Source organism: Fulvia fulva, chromosome 2, assembly GCF_020509005.1.
Source record: "Fulvia fulva chromosome 2, complete sequence".
Classification (NCBI taxonomy): Eukaryota; Fungi; Ascomycota; class Dothideomycetes; order Mycosphaerellales; family Mycosphaerellaceae; genus Fulvia; species Fulvia fulva.
The window spans coordinates 3,474,649-3,494,701 of NC_063013.1; the positions used below are offsets into that span (position 1 = coordinate 3,474,649).

Sequence of the window (20,053 nt, forward strand, 5' to 3'; positions counted from 1 at the left end):
AGTTGTGCACATCACACGCTCTCTCGGGCTTCGGCCGTGTGCATGCGGATATTGACGATCGCAAGCCGCGTCGGTTCAGCTTTGCGCCAGATGGGTTATACAGCAGTGAGCAATGGCTTTCTGTTATCGTGGTGGCTAACATATAGGTTTGCTCGACCCTTGGCAAAGCTCGCATGCTGCTTGTGGGTATTCCACCGGATCTCACAGCCAGTGACTCTTGTCCGGGTATCAGGATCAGCTCGCACAGCCGTGTGATGGCATGCTACCAGGAGGCACAACAGACAGACATATTGAATAATCAGTCGATTCGTCGCCGAAGGCATCTTGATCGATCGATCGCTGAGCTCTTTATTCCTTCGCCACTACGTGGTACAAGTCTTGGTACGGAGGTAGACGCAGACTGCGTAAGCCACAATCCACGGACATTCTTCAAACCAGAAAGAGGCACTCCACTCCTCGACTCTGCGAGACTGCGCCGGATGCCAAGTCTCTAGTCCACTTACTACCGTTTGCTCCAAGAGCTCTCGCCGCGGCGACACTATCGGAGGCAACAAAGCATACATTATGGGTGCAAGCAAGTCGACGTACACCAGCCAATCTACTCCAGGAGCGAGTGCGTGCGTCCAAATGTGTTGGCACATATCGCCCCGACTGGCGTGTGTTTGCGCCGACATGTAGTCGCGGTACAAAAGGCTGACAGCAGATGTACCAACCAGTAGATGATACCAGAGTCCCTGCTGTATGATCATGACAATCAGACGTCTCCACACTGTCGCCCGAAGCCCGCTGTTGCGCTCTTGGAGATTCGAGTTCAGTCGTCCAGTAGGTACGAATCTCATTGGCAAACCAGCAAGGCATTTGGGTAGGAACTCCTTGATGATTGTGACCAGAAGGTATGGGCTCAGCCAGATCGCACCCTGTGTTCTCCGTCGCGCCATGCGATAGCCGCAGTGATATCCGGTCACCATACTTTGAGCACGGTAGCAAATGCCGATCAAAAAGCCAATATGCAGCATCCGATCGAGTTGTATTGGATGGCTGGACACAACGAGAGGCTCCTTCGAGGCCATCAACAACAAAAAGGCCAATGGGAGTAGCGTCCGGTGTATCGCCGAAACATAGGGACCAATGCAATAGCAGACCTGGACGGTTCGTTGTCGCCACGAAAGTTGAGCCATTCGTGTCCGATGGAAGCCAAATGCCGCTATCATCGCGCCTCGAACAGTTCCGACGACCCATTTCTTCCTCTGCGCGATATGAGCTGCTAGGTCATCTGGAATCAGTCCCCATTGTAGCTGCTCATAGCAGTAATCAGTCTTCCAGCCCAGGCCATTGAGCAGCATCCCAGCGATCACGTCCTCCATCAAGACCCATTCATCGAACCCGTCCATGTTCGATATTGCCTGTCGCCGAAACACTACTCCGGGCCCTGTCTCCCAAGTAGAATCGAGAGTGTCGTGTTGTACCTGATCTAGCCAGTTGTGCACATGCATTGACTGATATAGGGGATCGTTTCGCGGTAGATTGTAGAAGCTCTGCGGAACGATCACGACGCCAGCATTCGGCTCCAGTATCAGGTGTCCGAGACAAGCTCGAAGGAAGTCGCGCTCCACGATCATATCGCAGTCGAGGAAAGCGCAAAATTCAACAGGATTACCAGTGTGAACCGAGTCCGCGTAGACCAGTGCTGAATTCATGTTACCCGCCTTGTATCCCTTCTTCGAGCCTGCCTTCCCGGGTCGCCGGTGGTAGAGAAGTTGGCATGGCGATGTCTTGCCCAAAGCAGTGATCGAGCCTTCCAGTAAGTCATCGTTGCCATCGTCTGCGACCAACACACGGAGTTGCGCGCCTGGATAGTCCTGCGCGCAGGCTGCTCGAACAGTGTCAAGGATGACATCCAGCTCTTCGCCGCAACAGACAATAATTATGTCCACGAAAGGCACTTGGTCGCCGACCAGTCTTGTCTTTCTTCTTTGCTTGACTTTGCCTGAGATGCAAAAGCGCCAGCCTTCTTCCAGGGCACCAGTGGCCAGAAGGATGATCTGCCAGCATACGAACAGAATTGGCACCAGAGTACGAGTACCTCGTCGTGCATGTTGGATGTTCTGTGAGAGCTGGTATACCAAGGTTGCTTGTAAGAGCCATGTCGCCAGGGTCAGTGGACGCCAAGATGCTTCGGCTAGTACTCTGCGCTGCCTTTGCCTTTCTGATGATAGAGGCAAGAGGTCATCTGTTTGTTCCACAACGAATTGATGTTTCTCAGGCATATTCATATCTGGTGTGCGAGGTCAGTATCAGCTTACCAGCGACGAAGATCCGCAACGCTTGAGGCGAACGTCAATGGTGGCTATAGGAAGCCTCGAAGAATCGGGTTTCCGCAATTGCACTCGATCTAGCGGCATCATCACCTCGTATCAATCGTGTCCGGACATTGTTTCTTCGCTCGGCCACCCTCGGACAAGTGAGTTCGCCAGGCTGAGACATGCCGTACGCACGCCAGATTGGACTAAGCCAGTATATTTGGTCAAACATCGTGTGCTGTTCAGGGCAGAGCTTACTGCACAAGGTACGGATCAGCCATGTTGCTCGCCAGATCCATCGATGGGACCGCCAAACACGCCACACGAGAATCGCTTCAACGCCACGAAGCTCAGTCTGCAATGTCCCGTTGCAGGAAGGGCCATTTCTGGACCAGCATATCCTCATCATGCATACTGCAAGCTCTCCGTCGAAGCTCAATTGACCCATGTCAGCCATCCTTGTCTTCTACTTCGCTCAACAGTTTCAGCACACATTTTTGTATTATCAAGCAGGATGAGTGTGCTCAATGGTGCCGCAGAAACGAGGCAAGAACGTATCCTCGTGACAGGAGTGAGAATCCCCATGCCTTCCCAACTACTCAAACCGCTGATGGCAGTCTTCGTCAGGGTGCAGGCTTCATTGGGTCCAGACTTGTTTCAGCACTCTTAGAACGAGGAAAAGGGGTCATCGTCCTCGACAATTACTGGACCAGCTTCCCAGCGACTTTGAGCAGCGTCCGGGACAACCCCAATTTCCGCTTCGTACAGGGCGATGTGACGAGTCCAATACCGAACGAGATCGAAGCCTGCCAGCAGATATATCACCTGGCTTGCCCTGCCAGCCCTAAGCATTTCAACACGGAGCCAATACGAATCCTGGACACATGTTATCTTGGCACACGAAACGTGCTGAACAAGGCTCGAGAATGGAAAGCAAGAGTTCTGCTTGCCAGTACATCGGAAGTGTAAGTATTGTCCGCGCCCACTGGCCACAACGCTGATAGTTCTCTCCAGATATGGTCAGTCAGAACGAGACCCCCAAGACGAAACCTACTTTGGCAATGTCAACTGCTTCGGTGAACGGTCCTGCTACGATGAAGGCAAAAGAGTCGCGGAGGCTTTGGCATACGCATATCGTGTCGAGCACGGGTCCTCGCTTGAGATTTGTGTAGCTCGCATCTTCAATGCCTATGGCCCAGGCATGCACGCAAGCGATGGCAGGGTCGTTTGTAGCTTCATCGGAGCTGCAATTGAAGGTCGAGAGCTGCTCATAACCGGAGATGGGGCTGCCACACGATGTTTCCAGTATGTCGATGACTGCGTCTCTGGCCTGATGAGTCTCATGAGAAGCTCGTGGGAAGGCAGGCCGGTGAACATCGGCAGCGAGAAGGAAACCACAATCGTAGATCTGGCACTCCTCGTCGTCAAAGCTGTGTCGGCTGCTACTGGACGGCCACAGGCAACGTTTAAATATAGTGACGCTTTGCCCGATGACCCGGTGCAGAGAAGACCGGACTGCGCATTGGCCAGAGAAGTACTCGGCTGGGTTCCAACAATCGAACTGGCTGATGGGGTCCGACAAACGATTGAGTGGCATCTTGGTCTGGAGGTGCGGACGGGGGAGGCGCCACTTCAGTGCAAGAGCACTTTGCCCGATACAAAAGACTCCATGTTTGACGCGGTCGAGGCGCGGCGGACCATCTTGGGTCGGATTGATAGAAGCACGAGACGGAGGACCGGCGCTGTGAAGCGCATTGAACGGCATGATCTTTGTTGGGCCCAAACTGCTGATGAGGTCTGACGTTTCCACACACCTGCTTGGCTCCTGGCAGTGTTATCCATTAGCTCTCGCAGTTCTGTAGCTTTGATATGCAAGACGCGACTCTTAGCGAGGTACATATCGCGCGGTCTTGATGGTGGTCTGGGACTCTGGGACATCAGCGTCTGCCACCGCCCTCGTGCGGTGTCCTCCTAAGGTATCGCATGGGGCAAGCGACGCCGAGCAGGGCAGTCATGTCATCGGGACCAGGCGGCCGTCGTCGAAGGAGGAAGGTCATCTTCCACGATGATTGCACGATTGTACATACGGCACGAGACCACGACAGTCTCAGCGGCGTTTGTGATCGAGCTGGGAAAGTCCAACCCGCTCAACCCGCCATGGATGATGGCCGATAAACAGGGGTCTGGCTGATCAACGGGACGCTAGTATGCTTTGAGAAGGCACATGCGGTACTGACAACGATCGCGCCTTCCGAGCTGTCGCCAGCTTGGGGTCCGAGGGGTCCCTGTAGGTGGAGGCTGACAGCTGTAGCCTGTAGCCATATCGTGTAGCGCCCCGCCTCAGAGACATGCCGTCGTCGCCGTGAGCACTCATAAAACCTTCTCGCAGCTGCTCAGTGCGATCCGACCCTCCTCCGTCCTACCTCCTACTCCTCACATCCTCTCCACTCCGCCCACATCGTCCAGCATGGCATCACTCATGAGGACCGCTGCACGCCTGCAGCCAGTGCTGCGATCTACTGCGCTACGCCACACCTCGATCGTCTCGGCCAGACGAACAATGGCCTCCCAGAGCCCACCGCGCAACGCAAGTGCTGCCGCCGCGGTGAGGACGCGCGCCGCCGACGCTGCTGAGCAGCCATATTTCCCAGACGAGCCTGCGGCACCTGTCATTCGGACAGCCATCCCAGGCCCCAAGTCGCAAGAGGCAATCAAAGAGCTTGACAGAGTCTTCGACACCAGATCGCTGAACATGATGGCCAACTACCAGAACAGCTTCGGCAACTACATTGCAGACCTGGACGGAAACGTTCTGCTCGATGTCTACGCACAGATTGCTTCCATCCCCGTGGGGTACAGCAATCCAAGCTTGCTCCTCGCGGCCACTAGCCCAGACATGGCGTCTGCCATTATCAACAGACCAGCGTTGGGCAACTTCCCACAGCACGACTGGGCACACATTCTCGAGACTGGTATCTTGAAGGTCGCACCACCTGGCTGTGACCAAGTCTTCACCGCCCAGGCTGGCTCTGACGCCAACGAGCTTGCCTACAAGGCTGCCTTCATGTGGAGGCGTCGTCAAGAGCGTGGAGGCCCAGATGTTGAGTTCACGCAGGAGGAGATCGACTCTTCCATGAACAACAAGTCCCCAGGTTCTCCTGACATGTCCATCCTCTCCTTCAAGACCGCTTTCCACGGACGTCTCTTCGGCTCCCTCTCCACCACCCGCTCTAAGCCAATTCACAAGCTCGACATTCCAGCCTTCGATTGGCCACAAGCATCCTTCCCATCTCTCAAGTACCCCCTCGAGCAACACGCCGAAGAGAACGCCAAGGAGGAGGCCCGCTGCCTTGCCGAAGTCGAAGAGCTCCTCACCACCTACCATAACCCACCTGCAGCTGTCATCGTCGAGCCAATCCAATCCGAGGGCGGTGACAACCACGCCAGCCCAGCCTTCTTCAACGGCCTCCGCGAAGTGACCCGCAAACACAATGTCCTCCTCATCGTCGACGAAGTTCAGACCGGTGTCGGCGCCACCGGCAAGTTCTGGGCCCACGAGCACTGGAACCTCCGCGACCCACCCGACATGGTGACATTCTCCAAGAAAGCACAAACAGCAGGCTACTACTTCGGCAACCCAGAGCTTCGACCCAACAAGCCATACCGTCAATTCAACACCTGGATGGGCGACCCAGCTCGTGCCCTCCTCTTCCGCGCCATCATCAACGAGGTCGAGAGACTCAACTTGGTACAGAACACTGCCGAGACCGGCGAGTACCTCTACAGCGGTCTCGAGAACTTGGGTCAGAAGTACCCAGGCGAGATTCAGAACCTTCGCGGTAAAGGTCAGGGCACCTTCATTGCCTGGGACTCACCACGACGAGACGAGGTTCTGAAGAAGGCGAAGGGTGTTGGTATCAACATTGGTGGCTCTGGTGAGCGTGCTGTCCGCCTGAGGCCGATGTTGATCTTCCAGAAAAAGCACGCCGACATCTTCCTCGAGGCTTTGGAGAAGGTCCTCAAGTCATGAGCATAACATGGCAAAGTGGAAGATTGATCTTTTGTAAAAAGCGTTTCTAATGACGATCACGACGACCAAAGTGCATCGTGCGACATGGATGTTGCCGAAATCACTGTATAGCAAGGCGTTAGGGAGTAGGCAGAAGCTTTTACCTGCCGGTCAGACTTGTTGCCGTAGTCGAATGAATATGACAGTAAATTGACATATGTCTCATCATGCCTGTTCGCCTCATCACTCAAGTCCAGCTGCTTATGATTACCGCGAGGAATTTGCAGCACTATGTACATACAAAGCTCTTGAACAAATTATGCCAAATGTCATCCGACCGTCTCCATCCCGACATGCCATCGTCCTCGCCTTTCAGTAAACATTACCCCTTCACCGACCATTGGCCGCCATTACCGTCCCATTCCTTACAACGACGTCGTCCAAGTCATGTCTCATCATTGACCATTATCGCATTACCATTACTGCACGCCTCATCTGAACCTCGTCCCTGGTGACGAATTGCTATGCTAACGTTGCGGCCTCTCAGCATTGAAGTTGTTGATTCGATCAAGATCAGACCTTGATCCAGGTGATCTGATTACAGGCAGGTCGCCATCCTTGCTTCTAACAGGGAAAGCTCCCCTCTGGAGTATGATCGTTAGCATTCTCACCATCTGTCATTTAAGAGATGACGCACCCCTGGACTTGGAGTGTCACGAGGCCTCCAGTTCTCCCGCTTGGCCTTGTCTCGTGCGGCAATCTTAGCGAGCTCTTCAGCCTCCTTCTGCTGCATCAGTGCCCACAATTCCTGAGCAGAATCTCTCTTTCGCGGGATCTTTGTCGGGCTTCGGCTCCTATCCTGCGTGGCAGATGGTGTTGGGCGAGCTTCTCCAGATCGTCTCGGGATCTTTGAAGGACTTTGACTCTTGTCCCCGTTCTTCGCCGTTCTTGGACTCAAGGTGTGACCTCTCTTCTCCTTCTCCTTCTCCTTCTGCATCTCCTTATCGAGCGCAGCAATGCCCACACGCCAATAAGGGATCTCAACCTTCTGGTCCATGATCCTAAGTTGCTTGTCGATCATGGCAGGGCTGAGATATTTTCTTTCGAGCTCAGGAAAGCTACTCTTCATTTTCTTCACCATCTCTTCGTGGGTGTACTCCCTGGTGTCCAAAATGCAGATTGCGCGGTCGTGGAGATGGACCCATTCTGCTGGCATCTCTGGTGTGTTCGGGAGGCGATCTCTGATGTCGATAGTAGACTTGCAGCCGCGGAGCATGTGGGCAGAGCCTGCTCGCAAGTGACCAAAGCCAGCCGTTGGCTTTCGCTGGATGTTGTCGAATATTGGCTGCGGCGGTGGCGGCGGCGACTTTGACTTTTGCCGCGGTAGAAAGGTGTTCTCTGTCGGCGAGGTATCAAAGTCGGTGACGGAGAAGGTAGTGGTGTTGGTACGCAGCGGTGTTGGTGTGCCAGTGATGGTCGAGTGTGGCTTTTGCAGAGTCGGCATGGGTGGCGTGCTGTGGAATTCTGGCAGGAAGGTAGTGTTGCTCATGTTAGTGGCACCAGTCGCTGCGGTGGTTGTTGAGTAGGCAGACCTCTGCGTATTTGTACGATTGACCAGCGGGTTAGACAGGTTGGATGTGCTGGCCGAGGACGTCGCCTTGCTATTCCAGCGCCGGTGAAGGGGACTCATGGTCGCTGACACTATTGACTGCTGAGAGTTAGCAGGTCCAGTCACACGGCAGCAAGCTTGATCTGCCGACGACAGTGTCACGAAAGGCGATGCGGCGATGGCTGTTTGGCCTGGGGGCTGGCAGTCGTCTCTCGATGTGTTTCTAGCGAACTGTCAGTGGGAAGGAGGCATCGCAGACTAGCGCCGTTTCGCACGCTTGCCGTGACCGTTGGCGCTACGATCTTGTCTTCAGCAAACTCGACTCCCAGGCATCTGTTGATGTCGATTCCGCAGTGCCGCTTTGCCTTGCGTGCCGACATTGCATGCTGCAAACAGTTTCGATGGAGCGATCAGATCTCGATCACGTTGACTTGTCGGGCAGGAATGCTGCGCCCTCGTCTGTTGCTCCTGCTCTTCTGCACAGCCGTCGGAGGGACCCCTGCAATATGCCTTGGCGAAGCAGGCTCGTTGCCATAGGCTAAAGTTCTGGTATTAGGATAGTACAAGACAGCCTATGTTACAGGATACAGATGCGGCCTTTATGCACACTCGCCAGCCGCCAGCGCCGTGAGACGGCCAGGGCAGACTTGTAGTCCTTTTCTCCCACCGGAACACCTAGGGTCGCACGACAAGCTCAGCATCAGCAGATCTATCACTTGGACAGCCCAATCCTGCTGAGCAAGCTGCCGCTGGAGCTGCCGCTCTCCTCGAAGATCTGCAGCATGTTCTTCCACACATCACCCGGCTTCTGGCTGGCATCAATCTTCTTCCAGATACCGTTCTTGCGGTAGTAGTCTGTCACAGGTGCGGTTTGGGAGTGGTATGTGCTCAGACGCTTCTTCAAGGCACCCTCATTGTCGTCGGATCGCTGGATGAGCGGCTCGCCGGTCACATCATCTGTCATGTCCTTCTTCGGTGGGTTGAAGATCTTGTGGTATGAGCGACCGGACGCGGGGTGAACAAGGCGACCTGTGATGCGTGCAACGAGCAGGCCGTCGTCGATCTGAAGTTCAATGGCGTGCTTAAGCGCCTGCTGCTTTGCGTTGAGCATATCGTCGAGCTTCTCGGCTTGTGGGACAGTTCGTGGAAAGCCGTCCAGAATGAAGCTGTTGTTACCTGTCAGCGTTTGTACTGGCAGAACCTCTTACTCATTGTGGGTTCCTGATTGTGGATCAAGCCATTGGCTCTCGCGATTGTGTCCAGACATACCCGTGTTTGCACTCCTTGTTGTTGTCTAGCTCGCTCTTAATCATGCCAATCATGATCTCGTCGGAAACCAGCTTGCCCTCATCCATGATCTTCTTGGCTTCCTTGCCGAGCTCGGTCTTCGCTGCGACTTGCGCGCGCAGCATGTCACCAGTCGCGAGATGGCAGCAGCCATACTTCTCCTTGATCTTTGGTGCCTGTGTGCCCTTACCTGGAACGAGGTCAAGTGTTAGCAAACGGAGGTTGACATTGGCATCGGCGCACAGCCAGTCCAACCGCGCTCGCAGACATACCAGCTCCTGGTGGACCGATCAAGATCATTCTCATGCTATCGCTGCTAGCATGACCGCCGGACGAAGAGGAGTTGCCCTGTAACCGCGACTCCAGGTCTTCGATTCGCTTCTCGAGCTTGTCGACAGTCGCCTTGAGCGTATCCACCAATTGGTCTGCCATTTTCGCGGGTTGTCGTGCAGCTAGGTGCTGGATGAGGAGAAGGCACCTGCTGATATGTATGAAGGAAGCAGGATGGGCAATCAAACAACAGAAAGCCGCACAACAGACCAGAAACTAGCTGTCTCAGCGAGAGAGCTGCAACTTGCAAGTGCCAGCCAGCTCTCGGTTTAGCGGCGGTCGGCAACTCCCGAAATGCCCCGAACTTCGGCAGAAAGGGAAAGCTAGGGTCGCGACTTCACATTTCACTTCCGCATCATGTTGCGGTACGTGAGCGTGACGGCGCGTACTGTAGCTCCAACATATTGCGACAGCTCGACATGGACAGCTCACTAGAGCGGTGCATGCTTTTGGGCCCAGGCGAATGAGTGGCGAAGCGATGGGGAGTTCTGCACCGCGCAACCCGACCCCTAACATGAGCATTCGGAACGATCAGGCCAGCATGCCCTCAATGCGCATAGCCTGATGGTCATGACAGGATCTCAATCAGGGGAAGCGTCCATCGTGATAGCATGTGAGGCGACTCATGGAAGCGCGATATCGAGATGCACGGCTAAAGACTCATTCCATTGTAGTCAGCTTCATCCTCTTTGGCGTGGACATCGCCGTGCAGACGGGTGCAACATTGTCGTAGCGATGAAGCGCTCACTGATTTCGCAAGATCACCAGGGAGCCGGGCTCAGATGGGGCGAAATTCGGGCGCCTCGAGCTTCACAGGAGTTTAACGTCAGTCCAGCGCTTCGTGCATCGGCCAAGCATACAGCATGATCATCACATGCGAATTGCGCGCAGTACACGTTCCGGGTTAACGGTCAGGCTCAACGCGGACGACGTTCTGCCCACGATCATGGCATACGTAGTAGTGAGCGTATGCGCAACAGCGAGGCGTCAAGGGAGGATTATCACATGGAGGAATCGCCGATTCACATCGACGACACAATTTGGAAAGGACGGCCTAACGTCACATGATCGAAGCGCGTAACGTGCTTCAACACGCCAAACTGCGCTCAACATTAATCAGGCGTGATGCATGAGCATTGCTTGAAGTGGTGTGAGCAATTAGGCAATGCATGAAGCGAGGACCGTGTATCGCGCCCTAAGACTTAGGCTATACTCAACATAGAAAGGGCGCGTTGTATGAGCGTAGCGGCAAGGTATGTAAGAAACGATCCAATGCATGGAGCGACAAGATTGGAGATAATGAGAATCACATGAAAGGCCCGCGCTACGCAATTCCGGACTCGGATCAAGCTCAACGTGAACCACGGCCGCTGCTGACGTACGGCTTCGAGGCAAGCAAACAATTGCGTAATGCACGAGGCGAGGTGACATGTGAAAGTTATCATCACATGAAAGGACCGCCTGTCGCGCCTCTAAGACTCGAGCACTGTTCAACATAGGCTCGTTCCGCTGCATTAGCATAGCTCCAATGCATGTTAGAAACGATCCAATGCACGAAGCGATAGTTTGGGGACGAGGAGAATCACGTGAAAGATCGCGCTATGTGCTTCGTGAGTTGAACTACGCTCAACGTGGACCACGGCTGCTACCAAGGCCCGGCTTCGAGGGGAGCAAACAGTCGCGAAATACACGGGGCGAGGCGACTTGTGAAAGCAATTGTCACATGTAAGAGGTAGCTATTGCGTCTCGAGACTCGAGTTTTACTCGACATAGACCGGTTGCGTCCCGTTAGCATAGCTTTAAGATTTGTGGAAGATGGTCCAGTGCACGAAGCGATGTGCACGAAGCGATATGCACGAAGCGATGTCACATCAAGGTTCGCGCTATGTACCTCGAAACTCGAATGGACCTCAACATAGCCCACGGCCGCTGCTGCGGCATGACTTCGAAAGAGGCAAACAATTGCGCAATGCACGACGCGATGCGAGTAGCATTTGGCACGTGACGTAAGCACGTGCTGCGAATTGCTAGGTGAATGTGCGCTAGGCCGAACTTGGCCGGGCATGTGAAGAGGCATAAGACGCACAAAACATTTAGCGCTTGAAAAGATCTTCTCTCTTTCCAACACCAAGCTGCACATCAACCTGCCCGCCCACCACAGCACACACACACAACCCTGCAGTAATCACTACTTACACAACATGGCAGGCCCAGGCGAGACGGTCCGGTTCGCAGGCAGCATCAACAGCACCGCCGGCGCAGGACCAGAGAGCGGCGCCCTTCCACCCACAGACAATGCGAGCATATCGCTACTTCTTACTCACTACAGACCTCACTGACATGTGACCACAGCACCCACCACAACCTGGCACAGCCGCTACTATGCGCAACCCCGACCCCTTCAGCATCATCGCCACCGCCAATCCAGCCATGCCAGCATATGACTTGATGCGCATGCTCAATGATGTGGGTGCGGTCAACCGCGAGCTCCAAACCGAGATCATGGGCACTCGTGATCGGAACGTCTTCCTCTCTAGGGAGAACTTTGGGCTTGCACATCGCGCCAAGTGGTTCGAGGACGAGAGTCAGCGGCGCCAGAATGATATCAACAATCTTCTGACGACCATTCGGGAGCAGCGCCTTGACCTCGACAGGCGGGACGAGACCATTCGCCAGCACGTGATCACCATTCGCGAGCTCCGTGATTCACATGCGGACATTGATGCCCAGGTGACCGGAGTACGTGCGACGGTGAATGAACTTGGTAAGCATCTGCCCAAGCTACTGAATGGTACGTGCGCACGAGATACATTATCACAAGCCAACGTCTAGCTAACACATGCGCAGGCGAGGTCGAGATGGAGGATCAGGAGGGCGGGAGTGAGGGGGAGGGCGAGCATGTGACGGAGCATGTGACACCAGCTCAGGCCGCGAAGCGCAAGATCAAGGGTCCAGCGCGTCAAGCCTCCAGTGTCGAGCAGGCTGATGTTGAGGAGCGGGAGGACGTGTCTGTGGCTGCTCCTGTCACTCGAGGCGTGAAGCGTAAGCGCGGCGGCGAGGCTGCTGCGAAGGGCGCGAAGCGCAAACTCGGCAAGACACCTCCGGCCGCACCAACCAGCGAGGCTGCAGACAATATGCAGCCATCAAGCGCTGAGGAGGAGGCGCGCTACGGCGCCTCCTTCTACAACACATACGTCACGGACGATGTGCCTGAAGGCTATGCTAAGGCCTAGGTTACGGTACGCGAGTGTTGGGAGTGGTGCATTGCACGAGGCGCAAACTTGCGCTTGTTTGTAAGAAAGTGAATGAAAGTGTACGTTCACTGATATTGTCGGCATGCCATCGTAGCTACATGAGTCCTACTGTAGCTCAACGTCTACCATCGCCACTAGGTTCCAACCACTTCAATCGTCTATGGGGTCTGAATAGCTCCAGGAGCAACAGGACCTCTGGTACCACCGTACAATGAGAACCCAGGGCAAGCAGCGAAAGCCGTCTGGTTGACGCTGCCAATTGCAGCACAGTTCAGTGGACCAGTGACAGCATTGAGAGCATTGACCAGCGGACTCAGTAGAGGGTTTGTGAGTGGTAGTCCAGTGATACCAGGCAGCGAAGCCTTCGTAAACTCTGATGCGAAGCAGATCGGGTTGCTAGCGACCTGTCCGGTGGTGTAGGCGCCGTTTGTGATGCCTCGGGACTGATTCTGTTGAAGCTGTTGACACGACCAGTGTTGCAACCAACCTGAAGCACTTCCGGTACAGTCTGGGCGAAGTATAGGATGTCCGACTCGAAATAAGGTACGCTGTACTCGTCTGACGGGTTGCGCTTGTACTACACCCATGTTAGTACGTCTCACAAACTATTTGGACACCCTACAGACGTACCCAATCATCAGGGATTCTCTCATTACCAGGCACCCAAGTTAGGGAACCGTCGGATCCTTGCCGAATAGACATGAAGCTCTTGATGACGTTCCTGTTGAGGACTCCAGATGGGTACTCTGCGGACTTATTGCTCATGAAGCGGTAGATGAAAGTGAAGGCGGCCTGATCTTTCTGCGCAAGCTGCGCAAGTGCGTTCTCCCGCAGGGCTTCGGTCATGGAGTCCATGTCCTGTGGAAAGGCCAAGGCAGTGCCGGCCAACAGCCCGAGGCTGAGTATCGACGCCTTCATGATGTGAGAGTCCAACAGTGAGGCAGAAGGGTTAGCAAGAGACAGGGGGCAGGGTCTGCTGGACTTGATATATAGCTCCCAGGCAGTTGAAAGACCTGACGGCAAACTCCATGATGCAGCCACTGGCAGGCGCCTTGGGCGTGTAGCATCGCCAGCTTAAGGGCGAATCCTGGCTTTGATTACCTCCCGATGTCAGATCCATGGTCGAATCATCATGCTATGGCGTTCTGGACGCAAGCGAGTGATGCTTAGTCTGGACGCCCAGCACGTGCTAAACCTCGTGGCCGTCTCCACTCACAGAGCGGCTGGAACTCATCGACCGTCTCATTCGTTCGAACGTTTTTTTGCGAAAGTCTATTGCGACTCCAACCTTGAGCGGGGTTGTGGACGGCAGAGGTGGTTTGATCATGCACAAGACCATAAGGCAGTTCGTGGCATACTTGGCGGAGAGTGGCTGAAGTAGCTTTGCAAAGCAAGGGTGAAGGCTCGAACGAAGAGTGAGAGGTACGTTCAAGCGATTGTCCGAGGCACATTCTGAATGGTAGAGATATTACCAGCTCAATGCTGGAGGCGGGTCATCAGGTGAAGATATGGCATCTTGTCAGGCCAACAGACCGGTAGTATCGATTAACGTCCGGCTCTTGTTTATTGCATGGCTGTGTCCAAGCCCTGCTGCAACGAAGTGGTGCGGTCGGCCAGAGAGCCTTCGGCCGTGTCTTGTCCATATCGACCTACTACTACGGCGAGACGATGGCCACGCCTGGTCGGTCTCGAAGGGCGTGGCCATAGGAAGTAGAGCGTCCACGACTTTCTTGGCAGCTGCCCGTGTTTGCTGCAAAGTCGTCGCTATGAGCCGCTCTCAGAGCACATATTGGATAAGCCATTGGTGATGCAGCTACTGTGCTTTTGCATGTTGGAAGCTGGTCGAGCAGTGGGTACCGGATGGATGACGATGTCGAGGTGTTGGTTGATGGCAACAACATTGAAGGTGAAAGAAGAGGTAGTCTACGTATGCTGGGAGCATGCCGGAAATCCTCCAAAGCTCTCCCTCTAAGATGTGCTGCACCCCGACCAGCTACCTAGGTATCTCCTACGCGACGATACCAACGCATTGGCTCATCGGAACCGGATGAGCATGCTGTGGCCGATACTCTGAATGCTGCTTCGTGGGTTTGCACATACGACCGGATCCTGGCGCATCAGCCACGTTCGACTCGCGCGGCCGCACTCTCTCCTCCTGCACAAGCATGATGCCCTCGAGTAAGCACTTGAGGGGATCGTTTGGGGCTTCCGGCAATGGTTGGGTTCTAGTCGTGGTGGTTGTAACACAATGCCACCGCAGTCCGCATGCAGACCCCGCGGCTGAAGCATGCATAACGTGCTGGGGACTTGCTCGTCAATCATAGCGAAGGCTTGGTAGGGCTCTGCTGTCGCGGATATATGCGAGAGCGACTCGGAAAAGCTAGTCAGTGGACGCTGATATATTATACATCACTTCCCTGTGTCAGCTGTCAGTACCTAGTACCAACCACTTCCAACACTTCCCATACCGTCCAGCCAAGCACAGCATGACTATCAGCACCGAGTTTGATCAGAGCGAGGCCATCGCTGCCGATGCAACGTATGATCCGAGTGGGTTGAAAGGCAAAAGCGTAATCGTCACTGGCGGCGCAAGCGGCATTGGAGAGCAGACCATGCGAGCCTTCGTCGGCGCAGGAGCCTTCGTCACTTTCGGTGATATAGCCGAAGAACTAGGACAGAAGCTCGTGCAAGAACTAGGTGATGACAAAGTCGCATTTGTGAGATGCAACGTCGTGACCTGGTCCGATCAATTGGAGCTGTTCAAGACGGCACTCGACAAGTCACCCTCCAAGACCATCGACATCGTCTTCGCGAACGCCGGCCTGAATGGACCTGACAATATCTTCTTCCAGGACGAAAACGCCGATGAACCCAAGGAGCCTGATCTGCATGTCTTGAAGACCAACCTTATCGGCACAGCATACACTGCGAAGCTTGCAAACCTCTACTTGCCACGACAGCCGTCGGGCGAGGACCGTGATCGTTGCTTGATATTCACGGCCTCGATGGCTGGCTACATGGATCAAGCAGGCTCGCCGCAGTACGACGCCTCTAAATGGGGTGTGCGAGGTCTTTTGAGAAGTATCCGCACCACGGGACCTGCGCAAGGGGTTCGTGTCAACCTCATTGCACCCTGGTGAGAATCGCTACACAATGTTTCTGTTTAGACATTGACTGTCACCAGGTTCGTTGATACCCGAATTATGTCGGACGAGATAAAGCAGAAGCTGCGAGCCGGCGGCATCGAGTTCTGCGACATTCAGGATGCGGCTCGCGCTGTCCTTCACTTTGCCTCGACGAAACATATCAATGGTGCGTGCCGTGCCATCGCTCTGTGCGTGGACTGTGCTGATACTATCCAGGCCGCGCATTGACTATTGTACCAAAGTCTGTGTCGCAACGTGGCTATGTCGATCTACAGGAGGACGACTTCCCCGAGGGCGAGCTCATCACGCAATGGCAACAGGTGGGCAAGAAGCTCGCTCATAGGATGAGCAAAGAAGCTTGAGAAGACATCTGTGAAGACTTTTTTCATAGGACGTCCCTTGATGCAGCCAAAGATGACCCACACAGTAGCATGAACAGCGGTGCAGAAATGGTGGCTGACCCTCAGTACGGCAGTCAAACACCGCGTGGTCAGCTTTTCGCAGAGCTGGAGGCGCCTTGATGTTTTTCAAGCGGTCTTCACTTGGATCACCTGCATTTAGAAGAAAGTTCACCGGGTTGTTACTGAATCGGTAGCCGACATCCTTGTCCATGTAGAAGAATCGCCCTTTCCTTGGAAATATTCCGGAAGCTTACGAGTTGCACCTTCGAGAGCATCATCTCTTCACTGACACACATACAACAAACCAGCACTCGTTCTCCAGTAATCATAATGCACACCCTCCACCACCTCCTCACCCTCGCAGCCTGCGTCCAAGCCGCCATTCGAGGCTTCAACTCCGGCGGCACCGGTCCTAATGGCATCAAACACGCGGCAGATTTTAGAAAGGAGTTCGACAGAATCCGCACATTACCAGGAACCGACCCCTTCACCTCCATCCGCCTCTTCAGCACCATTCAAGCCGGAACCGTCAACGATCCCGTCGAAGCCTTCCAACCCGCCATCGACACAAAGTACACCACCCTCCTCCTTGGCCTGTGGGCGTCTGCGGGTCAGGAAGCTTTCAATAATGAACTCGCCGCTCTGAAGAAAGCCATCGCGGCCCACCAGACGCATTGGAAAGATATTGTGGTGGGGATTAGTGTGGGCAGTGAGGATCTGTACCGCATTACGCCGACTGGAATTGGAAACAAGGAGAATGTGGGAGTGGGGCCTGGAGTTATTGTTGATTACATCAAGCAGACGAGGGCTGCTATCAAGGGTACGGTGGCGGAGGGCACGAAGGTGGGACATGTTGATACGTGGACCGCTTGGATAAGTGGATCGAACACTGCTGTGATTGACGCCGTGGACTTCCTGGGATTCGATGGATATCCTTACTACGAGAAAGACACTGGACGGAACAGTATCAAAAATGCGCAGCAGTTGTTCTTCGAGTCATACAACAAGACTGTGGCCGTGAGTAAGGGAAAGGAGGTCTGGATAACAGAGGTCTGTATCTCTTCATTGTCCTTCTCTGATGGTGCTTGTGATGGCTGATTTTTGCACAGACTGGGTGGCCAGTATCAGGACCACAAGATTTCGGCAAGTCCGTGGCTTCAATCCCGAACGCGAAGAAATACTGGGATGACGTGGGATGTCGTGTGTTCGGCAACATCAACACATGGTGGTTCAGACTGGACGATGCGAAGCAAGATCCAAAGGAAGTATCGTTCAGTACCATCAAGCCGAACCATGGAGAACCACTTTTCAGCTTGACTTGTCCCAAGTGATGCTGAGCCTGGAAAGCAAAGACGAGAATTTGAGTGGCAACCGCCACCATGATTGAGCTGAGACTACCCTTATTTGATCATCTACATCTTATCAAACACCTTGGTGCCAAAGACAGACTGCTTCGGGTTCCCGTGGTATCTCGCGTCATCTCGGTCTGTAAGGTCACCTTCATCGTCGTACTCGCTGCCCGTGAACATTGTACTTCGCTCCATTTCTGAAGCTTGCATGAAGTCGAAGCTCGAAGCGCTGGAGCTGGCGCCTGGGCTGCCGCTCTTCTCCGTCATCGCAATAGGTTGCTCAAGGAACGAATCTGGAGCAAGGATACCAGCGTTCACTTCTCCAATCCACAGCTGGCCGCCATCTCGAGCTTTTTGTCGGTGGACTTCTTGCTCTTCTAGTGCAAGTCTCTTCTCGCCTAATGCTGCGCCAAGTGTGCGACGGTGCCATTCGCCGAGGAACATGCCTTCCGGATCTGCTTCATTGCGAACGCGGAGGTATTGCGTAAGACTCTCGCCTAGTTTGTTCTGCAAATACTCTGACGATGTGTAAGAGAAGTTCTTGGCGTAGTGTGGCTTTGCGCCCATTTCCTGCATGAGCCACTCGAAGGCCTCGTAGTATCGTCTCCAGCAGGGAGGATCTTTGAGGTATGCTCGGTATAAAGTAGCATTGAGGTATAGTGTCGGCTCGTCCTGGACTGTGTTATCAAGGAAAGGTCGCGGCGTAGTCTTCGATGTGTCAGATACCCGGACTTCAATCGGACAGTGGACGTAGAGCCCCTTGATGCTGAATGGTATGTGATGAACACTTTCAGGCTCGCGGTTGATCCAGGCTGATAGCCGGGAGATCGCTTCTGGTCCCTTGCTCAGAGGAAGTGCCCACTCGTTCACGAACTGACTGTACAAGCAGTTCATGAGAAGACCAGTCTTGAGCTCCTCTACCGCTGACGTCTTGCTGCCAGTGCTGAAGCCATATTGCATGCCGAAGACGAACCACTCTATCCACGGAAGGATCGACGGCACAAAGTTGGACAACCACAAAAGGTTGTGATAAGTATGGAAGCCTATGCTGCCGCCGTACCAGGAATCCACGGGTTCGCGAAGTGGCTTTTCAGTCTTCTCTGCTGACCAGACGATGGCGCGCTTCATGTACGGCATCCACCAGACTCGCGTGTACTCTTTCTGCGTCCAAAGTGTGGTGTCCCACGTGCTCAGGACGTGCTGCAACGATACCAGCTGTTGTTCCCATTCGATCTTGCAGGCATCAATCATCTCGAACTCGACCTCAACGATAATACCAAGTGCACCCAGTGAAATGAGACCTGCTCTGAACAAGTCTGCGTTCTGATCTTTCGAGCAGCGCACTGCTTGTCCATTCGCTAGCACGATCCTCAAACTCTTCACGCTTTCACTCATCAAGCCATGCTCCAATGAGCTGCCGTGTGTTGCTGTCGCAATGGCACCTGCGATGCTTTGATCGTTGATGCTGCCCAAGTTCTTCATCGTCAAGCCGTGTCTGTTTGCTTCCTCGTTCAGATCTCTCAGCCTGATTCCTGCTTCCACCAGCAACGTCTTCTCCTGCTTGTCCACTTTCAAGACTCTGCCGTAGTCGTCCAGGTTGACCATCCATGATGACGAGCACGTCAAATCGCTGGGAGAGTGACCACACCCTACTACCACAATCCTCTTGCGACACCTTCGCGCAAGATTGACGATCTTCTGGACCTCTTCGAGGCTCTGCGGTTTGATGTAGAGCTCGGGTCGCGATTGGAAAGTTTTTGCCCAGGTGTGGTGGACATGGCCATCTGTTGCGCGGAAAGCGACGTCTGGGTCGGTCTTTGCGACCTCGTCGGGCATTCTGTTCATCTTGTTTGTCGGGTCGAATTGCTTCAAGCGGGGTAGAATGTACTGGACGTCGACGATATCAAGTGTTGTTGTGTTTCGATTGCCATGGCAAGCAAGGTCCGGATGAAGGTGGCATCACCCGCAGGCACTGGAGTCAGGACGGCGCATGATCAAGTCTCGCCAGCAATACAGTATGAATAATGACAGCAAGCACGGTGAAGGCGGCAATAAGGTACAGTTGGTTGTAGCTAATCGTTGCGCTTGACCGACAGACCGAACCAATAAGTTAGGTGAATGAACCTGTAGCCAGCGTCATAGAGCAATCAAGGATGCGACCGTTGAATATTTGATTGGGGACTCGTCAAGTTCTGGTGGCGAATCCCTACCGCGCTTCCTTGTTCAAAGCTTCGACGTCGCACAGATACAATTCTCACGAGTGCCAGAAGACTCTCTACCTCGAGCTTGGGAGAGTGTCTCGCTTGTGCCATAGGACTGGAGCTCTAGATGACCTCTACTGTTTCAAACCATCTGCTGCACACGACGA

The 20,053-nt window shown here is 54.2% G+C and overlaps 10 protein-coding genes across 10 annotated transcripts; 5 read left to right on the forward strand and 5 right to left on the reverse strand.

Moving 5' to 3' along the window:
- Nucleotides 1-362: 362 nt before the first annotated feature.
- CLAFUR5_03059 (Putative cellulose synthase 3) lies at nucleotides 363-2,273 on the reverse strand (the record flags this gene model as incomplete). The annotated part of the gene is made up of 1 exon (XM_047902207.1): nucleotides 363-2,273. One exon carries the CDS (start codon nucleotides 2,271-2,273, stop codon nucleotides 363-365), a length of 1,911 nt encoding a protein of 636 aa, XP_047757597.1.
- A 67-nt stretch (nucleotides 2,274-2,340) lies between these two features.
- Nucleotides 2,341-4,101, forward strand: CLAFUR5_03060 (UDP-glucuronic acid decarboxylase 6; the record flags this gene model as incomplete). The annotated part of the gene is made up of 3 exons (XM_047902208.1): nucleotides 2,341-2,871; nucleotides 2,928-3,265; nucleotides 3,315-4,101. 3 exons carry the CDS (start codon nucleotides 2,341-2,343, stop codon nucleotides 4,099-4,101), a joined length of 1,656 nt encoding a protein of 551 aa, XP_047758316.1.
- A 666-nt stretch (nucleotides 4,102-4,767) lies between these two features.
- On the forward strand, nucleotides 4,768-6,330 carry CLAFUR5_03061 (4-aminobutyrate aminotransferase; the record flags this gene model as incomplete). The annotated part of the gene is made up of 2 exons (XM_047902209.1): nucleotides 4,768-5,965; nucleotides 5,996-6,330. 2 exons carry the CDS (start codon nucleotides 4,768-4,770, stop codon nucleotides 6,328-6,330), a joined length of 1,533 nt encoding a protein of 510 aa, XP_047758315.1.
- Nucleotides 6,331-6,836: 506 nt separating this feature from the next.
- On the reverse strand, nucleotides 6,837-7,102 carry CLAFUR5_03062 (uncharacterized protein; the record flags this gene model as incomplete). Its single annotated transcript, XM_047902210.1, has 2 exons — nucleotides 6,837-6,953; nucleotides 7,007-7,102. The coding sequence occupies 2 exons, from the start codon at nucleotides 7,100-7,102 to the stop codon at nucleotides 6,837-6,839; spliced, it is 213 nt and encodes a 70-aa protein (XP_047758318.1).
- Nucleotides 7,103-8,630: 1,528 nt separating this feature from the next.
- On the reverse strand, nucleotides 8,631-9,637 carry CLAFUR5_03063 (Adenylate kinase; the record flags this gene model as incomplete). Its single annotated transcript, XM_047902211.1, has 3 exons — nucleotides 8,631-9,084; nucleotides 9,188-9,395; nucleotides 9,478-9,637. 3 exons carry the CDS (start codon nucleotides 9,635-9,637, stop codon nucleotides 8,631-8,633), a joined length of 822 nt encoding a protein of 273 aa, XP_047758317.1.
- Nucleotides 9,638-11,736: 2,099 nt separating this feature from the next.
- CLAFUR5_03064 (uncharacterized protein) lies at nucleotides 11,737-12,768 on the forward strand (the record flags this gene model as incomplete). The annotated part of the gene is made up of 3 exons (XM_047902212.1): nucleotides 11,737-11,832; nucleotides 11,888-12,326; nucleotides 12,383-12,768. 3 exons carry the CDS (start codon nucleotides 11,737-11,739, stop codon nucleotides 12,766-12,768), a joined length of 921 nt encoding a protein of 306 aa, XP_047758312.1.
- Nucleotides 12,769-12,947: 179 nt separating this feature from the next.
- Nucleotides 12,948-13,707, reverse strand: CLAFUR5_03065 (uncharacterized protein; the record flags this gene model as incomplete). The annotated part of the gene is made up of 3 exons (XM_047902213.1): nucleotides 12,948-13,247; nucleotides 13,277-13,366; nucleotides 13,420-13,707. The coding sequence occupies 3 exons, from the start codon at nucleotides 13,705-13,707 to the stop codon at nucleotides 12,948-12,950; spliced, it is 678 nt and encodes a 225-aa protein (XP_047758311.1).
- Nucleotides 13,708-15,275: 1,568 nt separating this feature from the next.
- On the forward strand, nucleotides 15,276-16,297 carry CLAFUR5_03066 (5'-hydroxyaverantin dehydrogenase; the record flags this gene model as incomplete). The annotated part of the gene is made up of 3 exons (XM_047902214.1): nucleotides 15,276-15,925; nucleotides 15,974-16,101; nucleotides 16,152-16,297. 3 exons carry the CDS (start codon nucleotides 15,276-15,278, stop codon nucleotides 16,295-16,297), a joined length of 924 nt encoding a protein of 307 aa, XP_047758314.1.
- A 369-nt stretch (nucleotides 16,298-16,666) lies between these two features.
- CLAFUR5_03067 (putative glucan endo-1,3-beta-glucosidase eglC) lies at nucleotides 16,667-17,667 on the forward strand (the record flags this gene model as incomplete). Its single annotated transcript, XM_047902215.1, has 2 exons — nucleotides 16,667-17,386; nucleotides 17,446-17,667. 2 exons carry the CDS (start codon nucleotides 16,667-16,669, stop codon nucleotides 17,665-17,667), a joined length of 942 nt encoding a protein of 313 aa, XP_047758313.1.
- An 81-nt stretch (nucleotides 17,668-17,748) lies between these two features.
- CLAFUR5_03068 (Putative D-arabinono-1,4-lactone oxidase) lies at nucleotides 17,749-19,530 on the reverse strand (the record flags this gene model as incomplete). Its single annotated transcript, XM_047902216.1, has 1 exon — nucleotides 17,749-19,530. The coding sequence occupies one exon, from the start codon at nucleotides 19,528-19,530 to the stop codon at nucleotides 17,749-17,751; it is 1,782 nt and encodes a 593-aa protein (XP_047758310.1).
- Between the last annotated feature and the right edge of the window lie 523 nt (nucleotides 19,531-20,053).